At 32.9% G+C, this 23,045-nt stretch overlaps 1 protein-coding gene across 1 annotated transcript; it reads right to left on the bottom strand.

The window, feature by feature from the left end:
• Window positions 1-21,943: 21,943 nt before the first annotated feature.
• LOC131066194 (glycine-rich protein 5-like) lies at window positions 21,944-22,333 on the bottom strand. The gene has a single exon (XM_058000891.2). The coding sequence runs from the start codon at window positions 22,331-22,333 to the stop codon at window positions 21,944-21,946; it is 390 nt and encodes a 129-aa protein (XP_057856874.2).
• Window positions 22,334-23,045: the final 712 nt, after the last annotated feature.

Here is a 23,045-nt window from a genome sequence, read left to right as displayed (position 1 = left end):
GAATATTTAGACCTGGATGTTTATTTGGATGGTTAAATTCCATAAATTACCAAAAAACTATATAATTCCATCAATAGTTGAAGAAAAGTTTATTTTGTACAAGTTTGAAATTTTGTAGGATGAAATGAAGATGTAGAGAAGCACAAAAAGGATTAATTAGCAATGGATGAATATTAAAAAATAATATTTGTAAGTTTATAATTATGTTGTGAGTTTATTTAAGTTTATGGTGGTGAAAGAAAGTATTATCGTGAAGAAGATCTCTTGATTTAAAGATTCAAAGTTCTAAGTTGAAGTGTTTCTACATAGTTGAGTTCTTATTATACCAATCTAGCTTTATATGATTTTAAGAGAGAAGTATTTTAGTCCATGTTACTATAACAGTAGGTCATGAGGCCCTTATATGGTTGTGATTCCATACTTCTTATTAGTTTTAGGATAAAATGAGAAAAAAATTGCTTACATCTTGTGTTCTTTAGAAGATTGATAGTATTTGTGGAAGTGAGTATGTAGATTCATGATAAGTTGGTTTGGTAAGAACCCCTAGTCGTGATCTACATCAGTCATATAGATGCTAAGAAACCCCATGAAATGTGCTAGGGAAATCATGCACCATTGGATGAACCCCACTTTTATTTTTTTAACTATGTAGATGCTAGCAATGATTACATTAGATTACCAGATTATTTGTGATTGTTCCTCCAAGTGACACACCAATATTTAAAAATTAAAATGATCTAATGTTGTATGTACTCAATGAGTCTCCATAAAGAATGTCTAAATAATATTTTTCTATTGGTCGATAGTATTACATATCAGGTATAATAGGTTCTTTTCTCTTATGATAATAAAGGATGATGACATTGAAGAAAAAATTATAGCTTCTTGTACTTTATAGGTGTTTTCAAAATTTTCGGTCTTATAGATGCACCATTGGATAGGTCATAGTCGTTAACCTTTGCGGTGTGTCACCTTCCATATAATATTGTGGGAACATAGTAGCATCTATAGGATTTCTTATTTTTCTAAATACCATAATGGTCTTGAGAATACATGCATAATAATGTTATTTAAAAATTGTGGAGCCTTTTCATCTGTGGTTGTGTTGGAATATTGTGTTACATTTCTAACAATTAAAGTGTTAGAATTCTGAATTTTTTTGGGATACCATTGACCATGTAACAAGAATACATGGAATACTACAACTCATTCAATCTCATATAATAATTTTTAAATGGTTTATCTACTATTGTGCTATTGGTTATTTATACAAAGATTTTTTTTTTAATTGTATATGGCCTACATAAATTTATTCCCATTGGTCAAAATCCTTTCATGGTGGGAGATACAAGATTATTTTCTTGAAGAAAAAGTAAATTCCTTAAAATTATAACTAAAAAGATATTATTTTGAGATAGATAGTTTAAGGGCTATCACATGCTTAAGGGGAAAGATCTTTTTGTGTCAAATCAAGATTACATCAACCATTCATCTCACCTTCCATAAATTTCCCTTTGTTATACAATTAAATTAATTTTACCCATTGACAATTAAAATGAGTAGTATTAGGATTCAATGAAAATATTATTTTATTAATACAACATTAAATTGAATGGTTACAATATTTATAGAAGGAAAAACATGATTTGTAACACATGCTAATATGAATGTATCTATGTTTGTAATGCACCATTGATAAACTCTTATGTGTTCATATAACAGGTATTCTCAACAAGTATTTGGTCATTTTCTTAGTTCCTTCCTCATCTATTATTAATACAATATTAAATTAAATAGTTATAATATTTATTGAGGGAATTAAGAGCATTTGTAACACATGCTAATATGAATGTATCTATTTTTTTAATGCGCCATTGATAAACTCTCATGTGTTCATATAAAGGTATGCTCAACAAGTATTTAGTCATTTTCTTTATTCTTTTTCTTACTTCCTTCCTCATCTATTAAGAATAACTCATCATTTTTTAGTACTCTTCTTATTGTAAAGTGGAAAATTGAACCCTAGTGATTCCCCACCTAGGAGAGAGAAAGGAAATTGCTAGGATGATTTTCACTTGGGAGATACTTTACATTCAAAAGAGGGGTTGAATTCACTAGATCCAAATCCTAGAGTGAATAAGGATCTGAATACTAAATGAATTGCAAGGGTGCAATGTAATTTACCCTCTTTTGTAAGTGGAAGAGTTGACTTGTTGACTATGCAGAAAATGAAGATAAAATGGGTGAAATAAGGAGCTACCGATTTGGGATCGTGTTGTAACTTCGGATCTGAGGTATTTAGACTGATACGGACCTAACTTGCAAATTAGGAGAAAAGTCGTCAGGACCGTGTGTAAGTTATGCATATTCCTCCGAAAAATCCACGAGTCAAAAAGGGTTTTTCCATCTCTACAAATAAATCCTAAATCTGCAATTACAACCACGCACCTGAAACATGCACACAAAAAAGAAGGGAAGAAGGGTTGTGGATAGGGGTTTGCCTTAGTCAAACCTCGGTTGAGGAATTGACCTTGAAAGAAAGTAATTGCAAATGCTTAAATGTAAATAATGGAAATGTATACCTCGTAGATCTACAATTTGTTGATGATGGTTTCTTTGCTTCTTGAATGTAATCACAAGTGTTGCATGAAATGCAATGTAACATGACAAAACTCTAACACACACACATTCTTGCAAATGAATGTTGTAATGTTTCTCTAATGGATGAATGAAGAAGACACATGAAGAAGAAGATTTGATGGATGCTTCAAGACTTGAACACTTGAACACTTGATGACGATAATGGACACCTTCCACTTGTTTTCCCAATTTCCGCTTATGCAAATGAGAGGACTAGATCCCCTTTTATACTTCCCTTGGAGCGTTAATTATCCATTCACCAAAGGATGACATAGGGGGGGAGGGATTTAATTCTTGAAAGATAATTTAGGTCCAAGGGTTAGATGGACCCATTTTGGGGCTACAAAAAGAGGGAGAACACGGGTGCCATGCCCCTATCGGGCACCACACCATGGTCTTGCCTATTTGTCAGGGCCTAAAACGGGGTCTAAACAAGTTGTAAAGTGTGGAAATGAGGCATAGTTCCATGCTGGAGGCATAGATGGATCTCGATCAAGTGTGAGAGATGATATCGCCAAGGTAAGGGGCCTAGAAAATGGTCAAAATTGCAAGGGGTGCAATTGTATGACACCACACTTATATAAAAATATGCACAACACCTTGTACATAATATCCAAATATATTATAATACATATACAATACCTTCTGCTCATCCTCAAATTTTATGAAGGATGGTGTAAGATTAGGCTATGAAGGTATCCACCCAAGATCTAGAGACCAAATGGAAAGCACAAGAACAAGAGAGATAGAATATGATAAGAATATATTCTATTACTATCAATGATGCAATATAATCAACTAGATTTCATGAATGAATATTACATAGGAGACCCCTTGGTTATATATCCAAGGTGAGAACATAGGAATGCATACGATTATAACAAGTGTCATAATCTTATAACATGAGACCAAAAGTGAAAATCTATCTCTCCAGCCTATCACTTACTCATCCAATTGACTACACCACCAAATAGAGTATACACATAAGCACTAGCGGATTTTCTGCTATCAATATACCTACCTATTTTGAATCCACATAACTATGAATATCAAGGGAAATCTCATATGCTATCAAATTATCATGTTAACACAAAGAATGCTTTGAGGTACCCTTCAATTATTTGGAGACTGTTTTAATTGCATCCTAATGAACTCTACTAGTATTAGATATATATTTGGAAACAAATCCCATTGCTTGGGCAATGTCTACTCTAGTGCAGACCATAACATACAGAAAACATCCAACTACACTTTGTTAAGGAACTCTCTCCATATCTTTGATCTTCAATGAGGATTTAGGACAACCTGAAGTAGATAAATTCATCCCAACTATAAAAGGAACACATAGTGGTATACAATTGTACATGTTATACCTCTATAAGATTCAACTCATACACTTACTCTAGCCTATCCATAGCTTTCTATTCACATTATCTCTTTTAATTTCCATCCCAAGAATGTGTTTAGCTACACCAAAATATTTCATTTTAAATTTAGCTACAAGTCAAGATTTTAGTTTTGAAATCATTCCTTTCCATTTACCAATAAATAACATTCATCAACATATAATGCAATGTATAGGAAATGGTCACCATCATATTTATAATAAATACAATGATCTGATTTATAACACTTAGATCCCAAACTCAACACATCTGTATCAAATTTATGGTACAACATCCTAGAACTATATTTTATGACATACAATATTTATAGATCCCACAATATTGGGTTACACTTGTTGGCAAAAATTGACATTGAAATCAACATTTTGCAGTAGATCTTCACTTCATAACACTTATAACAACTATTTACCATTAAGAATTTGAAGATGAAGTAGACAACTAATTTGTGATATTTTTTGTATATATTCTAGATATATGTGTTACAACTTATCAGATTGCCATTAGTTTTATGTCAAAGTTATACTATATACTCTAGTCGCTTATCTATTACTGAAATATTTAGTCGATATGTACAGTCTAGTCAATTACAGAAGAAATCAGTCATAGAACGTAGTATACACCAAGTTGTCTACCGAGTATCTTTACATATCTACTGAGCAGCAAAGATGACACACCGAGTGAAATGTGTTACCAGATTCATTGAACCTGGACATGCATATGAAAACGTGTTACAAGATCGAGGCACATCTAACCGTTATCACATTGGAAATTGCACTTAAAGATTGTGTATGATTTTGAGGTTATCTAACCAATGAAATATTTTGCATGGTTATTCATTCAATAAATCGTGTTTGTAAGATCGAAGCAATGAATTGGATCACCATCATAAGAGATCTATTTATACAGCATGAGTTTAAGAGTTAAAGGTGTGTGCATGAGTGTCAGAAGATTGTTACAAAGACACAAAGGTCACCGAGAAGGTTTTCAGAGAACAGTCGAAGAACAGAGTAAACAGAAGGGTTTACCGAGTTACTATATGGGTTACCGAGGTATGCTATAAGAAAGGTAATCTATTCTAAGCACATAGAAACTGCTATAACAATCCAGATGTAAAGTTGTAGATATTTGTAATGATTTTATTGTAATATTGTGAAATTGTAAGAGAAACCTTTAATAGGGTAAAAGACTCTAATCAAGTCTATAAATTGTAAAGCCTATAACTAGGTGCAGCATTTAGATGAAATGTTGTAAAATCCTTTAGCAAGGTAGATCTAACAGATCTTGTTACTCCTAATAGGGTATGCTATCAGAAAAAACTAAACATGTAGCTCTAACCGATCACTGTTTATTATTGCAGTAGTGAAGTTGTGGATGCCATCCCCACCACAGTTTTTCTCTCTAATCAAGAGTTTCTGCGTAATCAAAATATATGTGTTATGGAGTGAATCATGTATGATTGTTATCTATTTGTTTTATTTTTATATTATGTTATTGCACTATTCGGTTTATGCATAACAGTAAAGATATTGTTGAAGAAATGTTTTGAAGTACTGATTCACCCCTCCCCTCTCAGCACATTAGCTTTCCATAGTGGGCCTAACAATTGGTATCAGAGCTTGAATCTTGGAAAAGGGTTTAACTGCCTAAAGAGAAAGATCTTATCAATGGAAGACTATAAACAATCTCGGAGGATTGTGTATCTGCAAGAAGAGATGGATCATGCTAATCAAGTGATTGCAGACATGCAAAGGCAAGTGCAAAAATCTCTGAAAGTGAAAAGAAGATTATCTGATGATTTGCAGGACTCTCAAGAGTTAGTGGAACAAATTGAGACATCATCTGAGAACAGTATATCTGAAGAGACTGAAGAAATGATTGGAGTATTGAAAGAAAAGAACAAAGCACTGGCTGATCAACTAAAAGCAATGAAAAGAGAACATGAACATTTCAGCACACAGATGACTAAAAATCTAGATGCATTGAGAACAGCTGAGGATAAAGTAAGAGATCTAGAAAGAGAGAAACAACAACTTGAAGTCTTAGTATCTGATAAGAATGATGAAATCATAAGGTTGACTGGAATTCAACAAAACCTATCAGATCAACTAGGTTATGCACATCAAGAAGCAATTCTGAAAAATGATGAGAATCAAGCATTGAAACTTGAAGTATCAAAGTTGACTGATGAAATTGAAACAAAGAAGAAATCCAAAGAAACACTGAAAAAGAGCTATGAAGCATCAAAGATATTGGATGAGCAACTGAATACAAGAAGACCCAACAAAGATGCAAGACTCGGTTACAAAGGAAAAGACTCTACTGAGAAAATAATTCATACTACCGAGAGAGGAGAATCATCAAAGCAAGCTGGAAACAAGAATAACATCAAAAGAAAGAAGCCTATTTGCAACTACTGTGGAAATCAAGGTCACACTGCTAACATATGCCAAATCAGAAAAGGTAAGCAACCGAATGCCACTAAGTCCAATGGTTATTGTTACAATTGCAATAAATATGGTCACACATCTAATCAATGTAGGACAAAGTCTGTTAACAATTATCAGAAGGCAAAATTCAAAGGGTTTTGTAAAAACTGCAATAGATATGGACATAGTACCAAGAAGTGTTGGTTTAAGCAAAAGAACTATATGTGATATGCACATAGAGCAAATGCTAGAGGTTACAAAACTCACACAGATCCTTACCGACAGTATTCTACAGTACCATGCGATTACAATACAAGGATATGGTGTGAATGTTGTGGAAGATATGGACATATAAGTGCCAACTGTTTTATAAGGTTTGGGATGTACAACCGAAGATCATGGAGAAATCCTGGTATGGCATGTTTTCATTGTCACAAATCTGGACACTTAGCTGGAGATTGTAGAGATCAACCTAGAAAAGACACTGAAGAAATAAAAGAAAAATTAAAGATGATTTGGAAAAAGAAGGAAATTGTGTCAAATGAAGAAAGCACCTTACCTACCAAGTTAGGTGTACCTATTCCAATTTAATCGGTAAAGGTATGAAGGGACTGCATTCTCTAAAGGTTAAAATCTTAACAGTTCCTATTCTATTATGTACTTAATTCAAAATCTGCATAGTTAAGATGTAATAGTAAGTTTGAAATTCTATCAAAGTCTTTTGAAGCACTTTACAGGAAACCTGTCAAGTCGGTGAATACAGGAAGCCTGTCAAGTCGGTAAATGAAGGAAGTTTGGTTACTCGGTTAAAACAAAAAAGGAGAGCAAATCGGTTAAAGAGGAACCGAGTGCATTTAATGTTTTTGACCTAACCCGCAGGGAGCTCGATAAGGTAATTTGTGTACTTAAAAGCATTTTCGCGGTCATTTACACTTACCAAGTTTTTGAGAGAACAGAGCAAGCAATTCAAAGGCGATCAAACCTCCGACAAAGCAAATTCAAGGTATTTACATTAAATCTCAACACATTGTTAAGCTGGTTTACCGAGCTTATCTAGTATCCATTATCTGCTAAGTATAAAGCGTCTGTCGTTTGCAATTCTGAAACCCTAAGGACTCTTTGTTAGTTTTTTTTATCTAAAATCTTCAAATGGCACCCAAGATCCAAGATCCCATAGTTGTCAAGAATGTAGAGAAGCCCTCACTAAAATACTCTTTGACTCACAAAGTTGCTTCTGAACCAGATGACAAAACTGCCTTTTCACTCATCCCGGACAGAGTGTTGTTAATCGAAGATGTGAGATTCTTCACCAAATGTCGTGTTGAAGAACTCGGTCATGTTGAAATCAGAGACACCTATGATGAGCTATGCATTGATGGTATATTGAACAACAAGTATGAGCACATCAAAGTCAAGGGATTAACTGAAGCCCTAACCTATCCTCGTGTGTTCAAACCCCAATGGGTCAAGTTTGTTCTGGGCAAAGTTCACGATGATTTCATGTGGCTAGAAGAACAACCATTTAAGATTACCAAGGAAATCATTCATCTAATTACCGGTTACCCTTTCTATGATCATGCCCGAGCCTAGAAGATGATATCACAGAAGGAATTGATCAATCTAATCGGAGTGGAATCTGATTGCAGAGGATTGAAACTGAATAATGTCACTGATGAAGAACTAAAATTTGCCATTAGAGTTATGGGCTACTATTTCTTCCAATAGGCAAGGGAAAATAGTGTTCCCTATGCAGTAGTAGACTTGGCTTACAAAATTGTGAAAAAGGGAATGAAAATTGACCTATGTGAGGTGTTGCTGAAGAACCTATTTGAAAATCTAAACACCATCAGGAAGCCGAAGAAGAACAACTTGGCTAGTACTCTAAACTTTGGATCACTACTGGTATGCATGTTTTTCTACTTTGAAAAATTCTTTCCATCAGTCAGTAAAGTTGTTTGGGAGCTACACCGATCTATCACCCATCAGATTAATGACTTCATTCAGAAGTTAGGTGATAATTTCAATGATATCATGGATGATTACTTTAGTAAATTTCAAGAGAAAATGCATAACAGATATAGGATTCCACCCCAGCTAGTAGAGAAATACAAAAATGATATATGTTTTGAAGTTGACATCGATTACTGTTATGTGAATGTTGTGGAATCGAGGACTCAATCTTTGTCACCAATGGGTTACGAGATTGATTTTGACATCACAAAACAACAAATTGATGCATTTCTTACATTGCCCAGACATGCTACCAAGCTGATATGGTACCTATGAGGAAGTAAAGGAAAAGGTAAAGATGAATATTGTAGTACCCAAAGCTACAAGAAAGGCAACAAAGATGATTAAGGCATTATCAAAGAAATTCGGAGAAGACTCTTCCTCTACACCTGTCAAAGGCACCATTGCCATTACCGAAGAGGAATCTGAAGCCCAAGAGGTAGCTATAACACTGAGCACTGAATTGCCTAAGGGTAAAGTGTTAAAGAGAAAGAAACAGGACACATCAAAAGTCTCACCAACTCCACCTCCAATAAAACGACTTAACACTAGAGCATCTACAGCTTCACTGAGTAAGAAGACAAAGAGTGTTACTGTTCCCAAGGTAATAAAGACATACGAGAAATCTACTTGGATACTCATTTTGGCAAAAGAGTCTAGTGATACGGAATCAGAAGATGCAAGCAAATTTCAGATTGTCAAGAGCAAGAAGGTAAATATACATAGTGTTGAAAACTTCTGTGCTAATCTGAAAGAATATGGTGGATTTGGAGGATTTAGATATGTCAAGTATGAAACCAGGAACAATGATGAAAAGAGACAAATTGAAGAAGCTGTCATCTGCACACTTCTAAAGTTTCGGTTAGCTCCATTGGAACTAGCTAAGTCACTTCCAAATGAACTATATCTGCATATTGATAATAGGTGGAAGTATGAAATGGACTCAGAGAAACAAATCAGAGAAAGAAGTCTAGTCCATCTCTTTCCTAATATGTCAGTAGCTGAAATAAAGGAACATCTGACAACCTACAATTCAAAGTTTCTTGTCAAACAAAGAGCCTTCAAACTGATGAATGGGCTATATATTGAAGTAGAAAATGAGACAAAAGCAAAGTGGCCCAGGAAATCTTCAAAATCAAGGATGCCGGTGAGAAAACTACAGTTGAAATCGTTGATGTCACCGAGCACGATCCTGATGTCACCAAGCAAGGTCTTGATGCTACCGAACAAGACCCTGTTGACACCATTCAAATAGATGAAGATGTCATGGATACAGAGGCCCCGAAATAGGAAATGATAGAAGGCACTACATATGCAAAACTTGTATCTAGTGAATCCATTTTGGAACAAGTTCAGCCTTATCCACCGATCAAGCAACCTGTCTCAACCGAAACTCCTCAGGATACAGATCAAGGCACTGAAGGTCACAAGTCTACAACATGAGAAGGTACTACTCAAGAACAGACATCTCAAGCACCTTCTGGCACTGAGAATGTTGCAACTGAGACACCAAGTACCAAGACATCGAAGGACTATACAGAGGCTAAAGGAACCGATCAAAGTGTTGCCTCTACCGAGCAACCTACCGAGGGTAATCAAGCCTCACAAGCAATTGTCTTAGTTCCATCGGTGAAAGGTAAAGAAAAGAAAGTGAAGAAGCACAGTTTTAAAGTTGATTTGTCAAAACCCATAGTGTTGCCCAATGTAGACATAGCAAAATTAAAGGGGCAAGAACTCATTGATTTCGGTGAACTGTGCAAAGCAAAGGCCAAACAAGAGAAGCAAATGGCCATTCAAAAGAAAAATAAAGTACTTCAAAAGGTAAATGCACTCCTAATAGATATGCTACCTGAAGCTACAGTATCAACAGATGCAGCCATCCACATTTAGCTGGATGAACTCCTAACAAAGATAGAGACATCTAGAGTAGATGCATCAGAGTATTTGAACAAGTTGAAAGACAAAGAGCTCATTGCCAAGATGATAGAAGAGGTACAAAAAGCTATAGCTATTGGCAAAGTTAAACTTGTCAAATTTATATCTGAGTTGACTCCTCAACTCAAGAAAATTCATTATTTATTTCAGAAACTCTACACATTTTCTTTATTCATTAAAGACATTAAGAATAAAACAGAGGCAATTGAGAAAGAGATCACCGATCTCTCAAATAAGTTGACCATCGAGCCAAATTCAGTTCAGAATTTTTATACAAAGCTTCAACAGCTCATGGCTCAACAATTGGACTTAAGAAATGACGAACACAAGATCAGGATGGACATAATGACACTTCAAACATTATTCCTTCCACATCTTTCATCAGTCCAAGAACAGATCAACCGATCCACATACTTATCTACTACTCAAGAGGGAAGCACTCTAGATGGCTTAATATCACTATTGGCTGATATTCAAGCACACAATTCTTTAATGGACAGTGTAAAGGATGCACTCTCTGTCGCTCTCACTGACGCCCGGACCAAGTACAAATCCATTTTTGACCAGTTACCGCCCTTGAATTGAAATTAAGTTTTTGATGTTTGTCAAAAAGGGGGAGTGATACTATATTTGGGAAGTAATATTTTACAATACTAGGGGAGTGATACAGTATTAATATAGTTTTGGGAGAATGATATAGTATTCGGAGTATAGTATACAGAGGGAGTATACCAAGCAGAATAAGCAGAGTATCCAAGAATAGTGTACAAGACAGTACACACAGAACAAGAACAGATCATCAAGCATGCAAAATAAAAAATCAAAATTTTGTACAGTATATTGATAAGGGGAGTATATCTGATATATTAATATTAACTATTGTATATACTGTCAGCATAGTCAAAATTTTGCAAGTATATAGATTATTGGGTTATAACTTTGAAAGTAGTTTTTGTCAAACATCTCAACTAATGTCAAAAGGGGAGATTGTTACTACTTATCAGATTGCCATTAGTTTTATGCCAAAGTTATACTATATACTCTAGTTGGTTATATATTACCAAAATATTTAGTCGGTATGTATAGTCTAGTCGGTTACAGAAGAAAGCAGTCACAGAACGCAGTATACACTGAGTTGTCTACCGAGTATCTTTACATATCTACCAAGCAACAAAGATGACACACCGAGCTGATTTACACCAAGTGAAACATGTTACCAGATTCATTGAACCTGGACATGCACATGAAAACGTGTTACAAGATCGAGGCACATCTAACCGTTATCACATTGGAAATTGTACTTAAAGATTGTGTATGATTTTGAGGTTCTCTAACCAATGAAATATTTTGCATGGTTATTCATTCAATAAATCGTGTTTGTAAGATCAAAGCAATGAATTGGATCACCATCATAAGAGATCTATTTATACAGCATGAGTTTAAGAGTTAAAGGTGTGTGCATGAGTGTAAGAAGACTGTTATAGAGACACAGAGGTCACCGAGAAGGTTTTCAGATAACAGTCGAAGAACAGAGTAAACAGAAGGGTTTACCGAGTTACTATATGGGTTACTGAGGTATGCTATAAGCAAGGTAATCTATTTTGAGCACATAGAATCTGCTATAACATTCCAGATGTAAAGTTGCAGATATTTGTAATGATTTTATTGTAATATTGTGAAATTGTAAGAGAAACCTTTAACAGGGTAAAAGACTCTAATCAAGTCTATAAATTATAAAGCCTCTAACCAGGTGCAACATTTAGATGAAGTGTTGTAAAATCCTTTAGCAAGGTAGATCTAACAGATCTTGTTACTCCTAATAGGGTATGCTATCAGAAATAGCTAAACATGTAGCTCTAACTGAGCACTCTTTATTATTGCACTAGTGAAGTTGTGGGTGCCATCCCCACTGCAGTTTTTCTCTCTAACCAAGAGTCTCTACGTAATCAAAATATATGTGTTATGGAGTGAATCATGTATGATTGTTATCTATTTGTTTTAGTTTTATATTATGTTATTGCACTATTCGGTTTATGCATAACAGTAAAGATATTGTTGAAGAAATGTTTTGAAGTACTGATTCACCCCTTCTCTCTCAGTACATTAGCTTTCCATATTGGGCCTAACAATATGTATTTTTTAAAAAATTAGAAATAAATTGTGGATATTTTTATGTAACTTTTAATAACTTAATTTTTACAATAATCAACATTTTTTAGAAGTGAGGTTTATGATGTCATGCATAACATTATTTATAAAAAGAATAAAATTCTAATTTTTAAAATATATATTTTTCACACTAATATCTAGTGTATTGATTTTTTTTCATATTTTTTTGTTGCATGTATATTTCTTTAGTTAATTTTTTAAATCAATGTAATTGTAATTTGGACAGAGGTGATGATGTCATGCATAAATTTTTTTGTATGCATTTGAATTAACTTACTCTTTTTGTGTTGACATGAGGATATCAATACCTAGAGAAAATATATTTTTTATAATTTATTTTCTTTATTTTCCTATTTTTTCACATGTGTGAAACAAAGACCTTAATGCTTGATGAAAAACCTATATTCATAAGATATAAAAAATAAATACATTAATAAAATTTAATATATTCAAAATATGCTTTTTGGAAAGCTTATAATAAGGACTACATACATACAAAAAACACACTTCTAAATGAATTCATTTGACTTCCCAAAAGCTAACATAAAAGCAATATTTTATCAACATTTTGATAGGTTCAAAGGAGACTCCAGTGCAAGTATGATTTAAGAGTAGAAAGGTTCTATCAAAAGGAGTTTCATCCAAGAGGCTTTGATCTAACCCTATTCAATAAATTCCTTGAAATGGGACCTCTCAAGGCTTAAATCATTATATTTTCTAAAAAATATGTGATTTCAACAAAAATTAGGATGTACCAAAAAGTGTAACCCAATATTGTACTAACTTCATATAAATATCCTCCCCTAAATCAGCTTGAATGAAATCAATTTTCACATCCATTTGCTCAACATCTAATTAATAAGTAGTAACAATAGAAAAAAAAATCTAATGGATGTCTTTTTTCAAATAGAAGAAAATATCTCACCATAATCAATACACTAAACCTACTAATAGCCCTTTGCAACCAACCTTGTTGTATACTTTTCAATACCTCCATCTAAACCAATCTTTTTCTTAAACACCCATTTTAAACCAACAAGTTTTCATCCTTTAGGTAATGGTACAAGATTTCATGCATAATTATTTTTCTAAGTTTCTATTTATTTATCCATAGCAATCTTCCAATATTTTGCATCATTCATAACTAATTCCTCTTTTGGAGATACATTTTAGAATCGTGTAATATGATATAAAAATAACATTTCTACTATATATTACCTTCTATGTAATATGATCTCAAATCTTGTATCCTTTCACAGCGTATTTGTACCCAATGAAGATACATTTTAGAATCGTGCTCTCTAACTTTATTTCCTTCTCCTTTGGTACATGTGCATCTTCTTCACAACTAAAAACTCTAAGATGTCTCAATGAAGGCTTATGACTTGATGATGTCTCCATTTGCATTTTATCAACAAAAGTTGATGTAGGAAACCTTTTAATCAGGCGGCAAGAAGTGACGATTTAGCTATAGCCTAAAATTTTTTCTCTAGACCAAAACCACTCAACAAACTCCTAGCCTTCTCAATCGATTTCCTATTCATTCTCTTTGAAAATCCATTGTGTTTTGGAGAATATGGAGTTGTCTTTTATCTAGGAATGCCATAGTATTTATAGAATCTATCAAAACCATTAGAGAAAATTCCTTGCCATTATCAATGCTGAAATTTTTTATTTTCTTTCCAATCTACAACTCAACCATTTATTTAAATTCTTAAATCTACTAAAAACTTCAGATTTATTCTTTAAAAAATATATTTGTCCTTCTACTATAATCATCAATAAATAAAACATAATACATGGATTTTATAATGTAAGCACATCTATAAAACCAAACACATTGAGATTAATAAGATCCAAAATATCACAAGATTTATGAGAATTCAAGTAAAATTGAATGCAGTTTTTATTTTTCATAAATACAATGATCACAAAAAGAAACAAATCTAGATTAAAATTATTTAAACCTTCAACGAGGTTTTTATTTTTAAGGTCCTTAGACCCTTTTCTCCAAAGTATCGAAGTCTCTAGTGCCATAAAATATGTTTAGGTAACTTTGATTCAAAAGAAAGAGAACCCTTAGGTACCCAAAAGCCATGACCACCTGCTGAAGTTGAAACCCTCACCTCTTCTAATGAAGTATCCACAAATTTTATTTTTTACAAAAGTAATATTACTCTCAATAGTGTATGCATCCAACTTATATAATGCACCAAATTTGGTTCCTCTAGAAATCACCAAAGCACCTTTGACCATTTTGTATCCTACATTAGAAAAGACTGTCTGAACACTCTCATCTATTAGTTTTCTCAAAGATAACAAATTTCTTTCTATTCTAGGGATATGCAACACATCATTAATCATTTTTATTCTACCATAAAAAAACCTAATTGTAACTTTACCACAACCAAAAAATCTAAATGAGAATGATCGCCCAACTACACCTTATCGCCATCAAATTATTCATATTGAAAAAAATAATCTCTATTAGAGGTCATATGAAAAGGTGCACTTAGTCAATTAACCATGCATCATTACCTACATGAGTGGCCAAGGATAAAATGAATGCATCACCATATTCCTTCCTAGAATTAGAATTAGGATCAAATTTCTTCTTTTTCTTCTTCTTTTCTTCTTTTCACTCCTTATTGAAATGTCTAAGCTTATCAAATTATAGAAAATGACATTAGGCTTTGCAACAGATTTAGACACCCCTTGGAATTGGATTTATTATTATTATTATTATTTTATTGTAGGAATTGGGTATAGCACCCCCTATAAACTATAATGTGCCAGGTAAATCTTTTAATGTGACCGGTGATGCTGGTGTGACATGTCCTCTTATACCACATGGGATAGGGGGAGACTAGACCTTGTGACCTTTTGCTTCACCACTAGAAGATCTTGCCAATTGAGCTAGGCCTCCAGCCCGAAATTGGATTTATTATGTTTCTCATTTTGCTTCCCTTTTTCCTAGGTATTTCATAAATATTTAGGGCCTCCCTAACATTGATGGATACCTTCCTTCTAGTCTCTTTAGAAAGAAAATAATCCACCGAATATTCAATATTTAATATAATAGAAGTACTACTTAGCCATAACAAGAGAATCTCACAAATCAAGCAAAGATCAAGGCAATATTTGACATTTCTCCTTCTCATCCATCTTGACACCAACATATGCCAATTGAGCCACCAACATATTGAATTCTTTCAGGTAGTTTTTAATTCATCCACCCTCTTTCATTCTCAAGGAATATAATTTCTTCCTCAAGAAAATATTTGGCTTGATACATCTCACCAAGTTTCTTCCAAAGTTTATTTGCAAAGGACTCTTCATGTATATTGATTAAAAAATAGTCTACCAAGCATAGTCTTATTAGATCCTTGACTTTATGGTCCATAACATCATATTGAGTAGCCAAAGTAGGATTTGTAGGTTTAAAAATGTTCTCATCAATAGCATCCCATAGATATCGATCTATTAATAGATCCCCCATCTTCAACTTCCACATATCAAAATTATTTCTAGAAAATCTCTCCACCTCTATTTCCCCTAATGAATTTTCTATCTAAAATTTCTTGTAACAAGATGACAAAATATCTTTTGCACAAGTTTCAACTCAATTTTGGATTAGTTAAAAAAAACAACTCACAATATAAACCAAAGGTGATCAAGTTCTAATATCACTTGTAAGGAAATTAAGGTAGCAAAACTTCCTATGTACACTAACTTTGAGAAGAGAGTAATGCAAAAAGTTTTAGATCTTTACAATAGTTACAAAAACTTAACAACTTTAAAATTATATAGCTTGCATACAACACAATGATTTACATTGTAAAAACTCTTTTAGGATAAAAACACCATACTTTGAAAGCCAATAAATATATTATTTAAAAATTATCAACATAATACAATATGCTTATAAAGAAAGCTTCTCATAAGAGTATCACCAACCAGAGATTTGAAGGTAACTCACAGTAATGACTCTTACACACAACCTCCATCTCACATAGCTAATATATAGGAGATAAAATACATGAAATTGTCAAACTGTATTTCAAAACTATGAGCTAAAACCACCAAAAAAAGTGGCATCCAACTTATCCCTAATACATAGTACCCTATGATGTGTCAAAGCACACATCAACACATGTTACTCCCTTTTACAACTCATTTATGTGTCCAACCCATTTTTATGTTTCTCATTTTAGGAGACCCAGCTTCTACAGGCCATTTAACTTTTGATCCAAGAGTATGATTGATGAGCTATCTGAAGCATTATAAATACCATGAAGTTCTCTATTTATTAACAATTGGTTATGCTAGTTATTACCACTTTCAGGCTCAAAAAATGCTTCTAAGACTGTTAAAATTGACTTTGAAACTTTCAATAATATTTTTAAAACAAAAAAATTAATATCTTTAAATCTAGACATGATATTGCAATGAAAATTTACCAACATGCTTCTTTATCCAATCTGTATCTTTGTAAATATCTCAAACCAATATATTTGCAAATGTAAATTTACAATAAATAGTAACCTTATGAAAATGCAAGGTTGACACCCCATTTTCCTAACAAAATACATTACTAAGAGTAAAAAGAAATGTAGTAGTTAATATTGATTGGAGCATCTAATCACATGCAACAATTAGCCATTGGTATTGTCTAACTACCATCTATCACTCATGCATAATCACCATGCGGAAATTACATTGACTATCATAATTTATGTTCAATCTTCTTTCTATTATATACACACAATGTGGGTTTATCAATATGGAGTGCTTATGGAACAATGCATATTATTACATTTTTTTCCTTCTTCCACAATCATTTTAAATTTTACTCACAAAAGTCGATGACTTGTATAATTCCACTTTCAAAATATATGCCCTTACACTAATAGGAAAATGAATGTCGCGATATCAAGTGCTAACCTTGCAGATGTAAGCATCAATGTTTCTATTAGATTGTACCTTCAAGTGTTAGCTTGATCATGGATTAAAATTGATAGAATAAAGGTTGAGTTTTCATTGATTTATGATGTGATTGAATTATGCATATGTAAAAAAGAAGAAGAATCTTTTCAATGCTTTGTCAAAAAATATGTTTTAATGATACTCTCTAAAATGTGCAAATGTCTTAGGATGACATTTTTAAATACACACCCTAGATATATGGAATTAAAATTTTGGCACTTCAATGAGTATGTAATGTTAGATCCATAGATTGTACAACCTGAGTTGGCCTAGTGGTGGAGAAATTTTGCCTTTGAAAGAGAGGTCACAAATTCAAATCCCACAAGGGGGTAGGGTATGTACATCTTACTGGCTTCAACCCATTACCAATCAAAAAAAAAAAAAATGTTAGATCCAAAGATTGTTATATTTTGAAATGTAAAATTTTCAAAAAATCTAACAAATCACAAGGTTACAATTTTATTGAAGGTGATTAATTTATTTGGATTAGAAGAAACAAGATTCTAAACAAGAAAACAAGACATATTACTTTAATATACTAAAACTTAGATTAATAAATACATCAAATAATATATTGAAATAATACAATTCAAATGATTAACCCATATTAATATAAAACTAAAATAAATATGGTTGTATATTGAGATATATCATTTGAATGATGAGTAGAATACTAATCTAAATTTTAAAAAAATAAAAAAAATTCCATTTAAAGTTTTGGGTCTTCTTGTTTGCATATATGCCTCCTAGGGCAGCTATAGCCACAACACCTAACAAAATTTCTCTATTATTTAACCTATGATGGATGTCCACACCCAATTCGAGAGCTCCCATTTTTGCATAGGTAGGATATGTTGGAAAAGTTTATGGAGCCTGGCTTTACACCTAACAATCACATTGGTTGAAAGTTTATAAATCCTTTTCAACAAACATCCTATAATCATAGCATTCCATGATTAATTAAAGTGTAGACAACATCTAGCACAAGATGATAATGAAGATGAAGTCCAATATTTTTTCACTTTGGTAGATAAAATCCATGCAATGCACAATCTTTATAAGCAAAAGCTAATGAATCGCCCTTTTGCAGGAAAAATACCCACGTCTTGGGACGATGGTGGCAACGTTATCAAATACAAAGCTCCAATGAAATGCCTTTCTGTAAGAAAAAATATGCACAGCTCAGAATACAAATATCCAAAGATGGAGTCTCTATTTTGAGTGGAAATATTATATTTTTTTGCTATGGTCAGGAAGCATAGATATGTACGCGAAATAAAGGTGAAGTCCAAAGAAGATGAAGATACAGATTTTTGACAATGAAGAATTCAAAAATCTTTGCAAAAGAAAATGATTTTCAATATTAATGATGAAATACGAAACTAAAATAATTACAATCTAAGCCTTCACTGCGTGTTGTCTCATGTGATACAAACGATTTATTTTATTCATTTGTTATATCATTTGACATGTATGATAACGAGTGTGTTTGAAGTTTCAAATATTGTTAGTGATGATAATAACAAAAGATTTATTTAAAGAATATCAATTTAAAACTCATAAAAAAGAATGGAATATGATGGAAAAGGTTTTTTTTTTTTTAATAATGAGTATGTTTGAAGTTACAAATATTGTTAGTAATGATAATAACAAAATATTTTTCTAAAGAATACTAATCTTAAGCTTATAAAAAGAATGGAATGTGATGGAAAAGGATTTTGAAAGTGTGTGCACAAAGAATTAGAGTCTCTATTGAACTACATGATAGTCTAAAAACTGAAAGCCTTGATATGTTAAAAGTTAAAACATATAAATAATGTTGATGGTAATATATATACATTCAAGTGAGTTCAATGTAGTTTTTTCAATGATCGCATTGCAGTAAACAATGACAAAAATGAAACATCTTAGGATATCCATTCTTGTATTGTTTATTGATTGAAGAGCCATTTTTACATAATGAGTTGGAATAGAGTGTGGAAGAAATAATCTACGAGAGATCATTTACAAATGAAATGGGGATAAATTGATGTACCTACCTGATAGGTCATAAATATGTTTAAAACATTGTAAATGTACAAATATTCATGTGGTGAACAAATAGATATCAAATAATGTTTGAATGTTTGAGTTGGGTAATTGATGATTATTTGCTATCACCTAAAAGAAGTCATTTTTCATGTTATATGTTATTAATGAAATGAGTACATCAATAACACATATCATTTCATCAAAAAATTAGTAAACAATGGACAAATTTGTTTGAATTTTTGTAGATCTAAAGATCAATTGAAAAAGGCATTGGAAAAGGCAATGGAAAAGAACTTTGAGCTCCTCAAACAAAATTTGAGCATTGTGGATGCTGAAGCAATTGGTAGTAGAAATTAAGGAGTGCTCGAGTAATATAATTTCTCCCACATTAGAAAGAGTATGTTGTAAATATTTTATTTAAAGATGTTTCTAGAAAGGAAAAGATATTAAATAATTGTTTAGTAAGTTTCCTAATATTACATGTTGGTTATGTTCTATAAAATTCATTCTACTCTTAAGAGTTTAATATATTAAAGCAATGTGTCAATGTTTTATTATATTTCATCAAACGATCAAGTTGAATATATTGTCTTTTTTTTTGTAACATTATAAATGTTTACTTTTGTTTGCTTCTATCCGTTATTGATGACAATGTGATACAAATGTATATAGACAACGGATTTTTCAGGTTCATAATATTTATGACAAAAAGTTAACTTCACAATTTTAATATCAAAAAATTAAGATGCAACACCCAAGGAAAAAATTTACATTCCAACAATAAAAGTGGGCCCAAGGACAAAAATTGACTAACATGAGAATAATCATGAAACTCAAAGATAACATGAAAGTTTATGCATTAACACAAATATAAAGTTTAGGAAACAAAGACATGAATCAAAATAAATGATACAATATACTTATGTTGAATATCTTAAATTAATTATAACAAAATGAACCATAAATATTTTTTACAACTCTTACAGGAGGCCCTCTTTGCTCTCTTTAGCTTATAGATGACATTGGAATGATTGAAGTTGGAGAATAACAGAATCATTTTAAGATTAATATTTACTTGTTTACGCTTTTACTTCAATAATACTTTCTATATATCATTTAAATGAACAATAAAAAATACTTAATGACTTAAACACCTAACCCTTCCATTAAATCTTATGCTATTTAATGCGATTTCCTTGCTTTTAATTAACATTTTTATAATCGATCGTTAATAATTAATCATAATGGCCTCGGAAACCATACAGAGGATGTAGAAAACTGAATATTCTAAACCATACAGGTAATTTCATGAGTAAGGGGCATTTACTCCTTTTTGGTTTTGTACAGAAATGTATGCTCACATGGTGCATACGTTTGGAAGCGGAGGAACACAATATCATTGGGCATCCAATGGATGGAAAGGAATAATTTGCCCGCACCATAATCTTATTAGGGCATAACCAAAATAAATAGCATAATAAATAAAAAAAGCACTCGAGATGTATCAAGACGAGCTTGATCTTAAAATAAACTAACTTACTAAAATAGCTAAAGCTCTATCTAGTATGAAGACATTTGCATGCCAAATTTACTAATATATTGTACAGATTACAACTTCACAAACTTCACTTCATGGATCCCATCAGCTACTAATTATCTGATTTGATTTGAGATACAAATTTATTCATACTGGAATATGCAAACAATTAAGAAACATTTTGATAGACATTATTCACGATCTCGCACCATGCACAACAAATAGGTTTCACTTTTCCAACAATCCTCTTCTATTGCATATGTGAGAACAGTAATGGTTGATGCGTTACCATGACATAATCCTCTAAGTAACTATGATGTTGCATGAAACGAAAATATCATCTCATTCTCCTATTAAAATTATGAGAATTCCGTATGCGTAGAAACTGTGTTAATTTTAATTTAACGATGCAAAACAGCAGTTATTCCAAAAATTAACAACAATCAACATACTGTAGAAATCAGATAAATTTAATAAGGATTCATTATTCGTATCACTCATTTTAGATTATTTTTTCCTGCTATTTTTAATTCTCCCTATGCTTATCCTGCAACTTGTAATGTATCATGATATTCAATTTAAATATCAGAAAAAAATAGAAATTAACAGTTAGAGAAATGAAAAGGGTGCTTGGGCTCCATTATACCTTGTATTCTAGTAAAACAATTTCGGTTCATTGAAAACATATAATCCTGCTAACAGTGTTCAGAATGGATGAATCTTTGGACAGCCATAGAATTGATAAAACATGCTTATCCTAACCAAGACCACGTTCATTATTTCCAAATCAGGAAAGTTAGGGGTTAAAATCCTCCACCTCCACCAGCTCCACCGCCGAAGCCGCCACCTCCACCAGCTCCTCCTCCAAAACCGCCTCCTCCTCCTGCTCCTCCCCCAAAGCCACCGCCAACGCCTCCTCCAGCACCTCCTCCAAACCCTCCTCCAGCTCCGCCACCAGCTCCCCCACCAAAGCCTCCTCCAGCACCACCACCTAGGCCTCCTCCAGCTCCGCCACCGACACCTCCACCAAAACCTCCTCCGGCTCCGCCACCGCCGCCTAACCCTCCACCACCACCAAAATTATCCGTTTCATATACAGTCGTCTTCAGACTTCTACCTTCACAACCAACTATTACACTCACCACAAGCATTGCAGTAACAAGCATTCCACATTGATTGAGCTTGGAAGCCATCTTTTCTACTTACTTCGTCACTAATACTCTTCACAATGTCTATGAACGTGGTAGATTGCCATTATATAGTTAATCCGATGTAGAAAAATCGAAGTCTTAAATGGTGACACAACTTAGCCTACCATATTGCATTTAATGCCTCACCATACTATCTTGTAGTCAATCTCATTATTATGCATTCTGATTTCCATTAAGGCTAAAACCAACCAGTGCCGCGTCAATCTTGAATATTGCATTGAAATGAAGAGGCATAATGGCGGGATCATTATAGGGCTGTAGCTGTCTCAATCAGGCAAAGGATTTGAATGTATAATATTTTTTTCCTTTTTTAATCCTCAAATAGCTGTCTCTGACTCAAGTTTTAATGGTTCGTTGAAAATCTGTGCTGCAATCAGTTTATTCTTGGTTTGCCACCTAAACTCATAATTTCCCCACGCAAAACCATTAATATAGAACATCTAGATGGAGCGTACAGCTATAAAACGTGCGCTTAGTACGGTATGGGCTCTGTTGTCTTCATTTATTGATTTCCAGTATTGAATGGTAGATTGAAGTTTCGATTGAAGTTTCAAAACTTAGAATTAAATGTACACAGAGCTGACGATGTCTAGAACGACAAGGGTAGATAGTCATGAGCACTTTTAATAATTAAGAAATGGTTCATTTTGTCAGCTGGATAGTCATTTCGAACTGATTTCATATATCACATCTC

Source organism: Cryptomeria japonica, chromosome 10 (genome assembly GCF_030272615.1).
Source record: "Cryptomeria japonica chromosome 10, Sugi_1.0, whole genome shotgun sequence".
Taxonomy (NCBI): domain Eukaryota; kingdom Viridiplantae; phylum Streptophyta; class Pinopsida; order Cupressales; family Cupressaceae; genus Cryptomeria; species Cryptomeria japonica.
This window is presented reverse-complemented; position numbering and strand designations above follow the sequence as displayed.

Coding starts and splice junctions, on each gene's coding strand:
- LOC131066194 (XM_058000891.2), bottom strand. CDS start 22,333: ATGGCTTCCAAGCTCAATCAATGTGGAATGCTTGTTACTGCAATGCTT.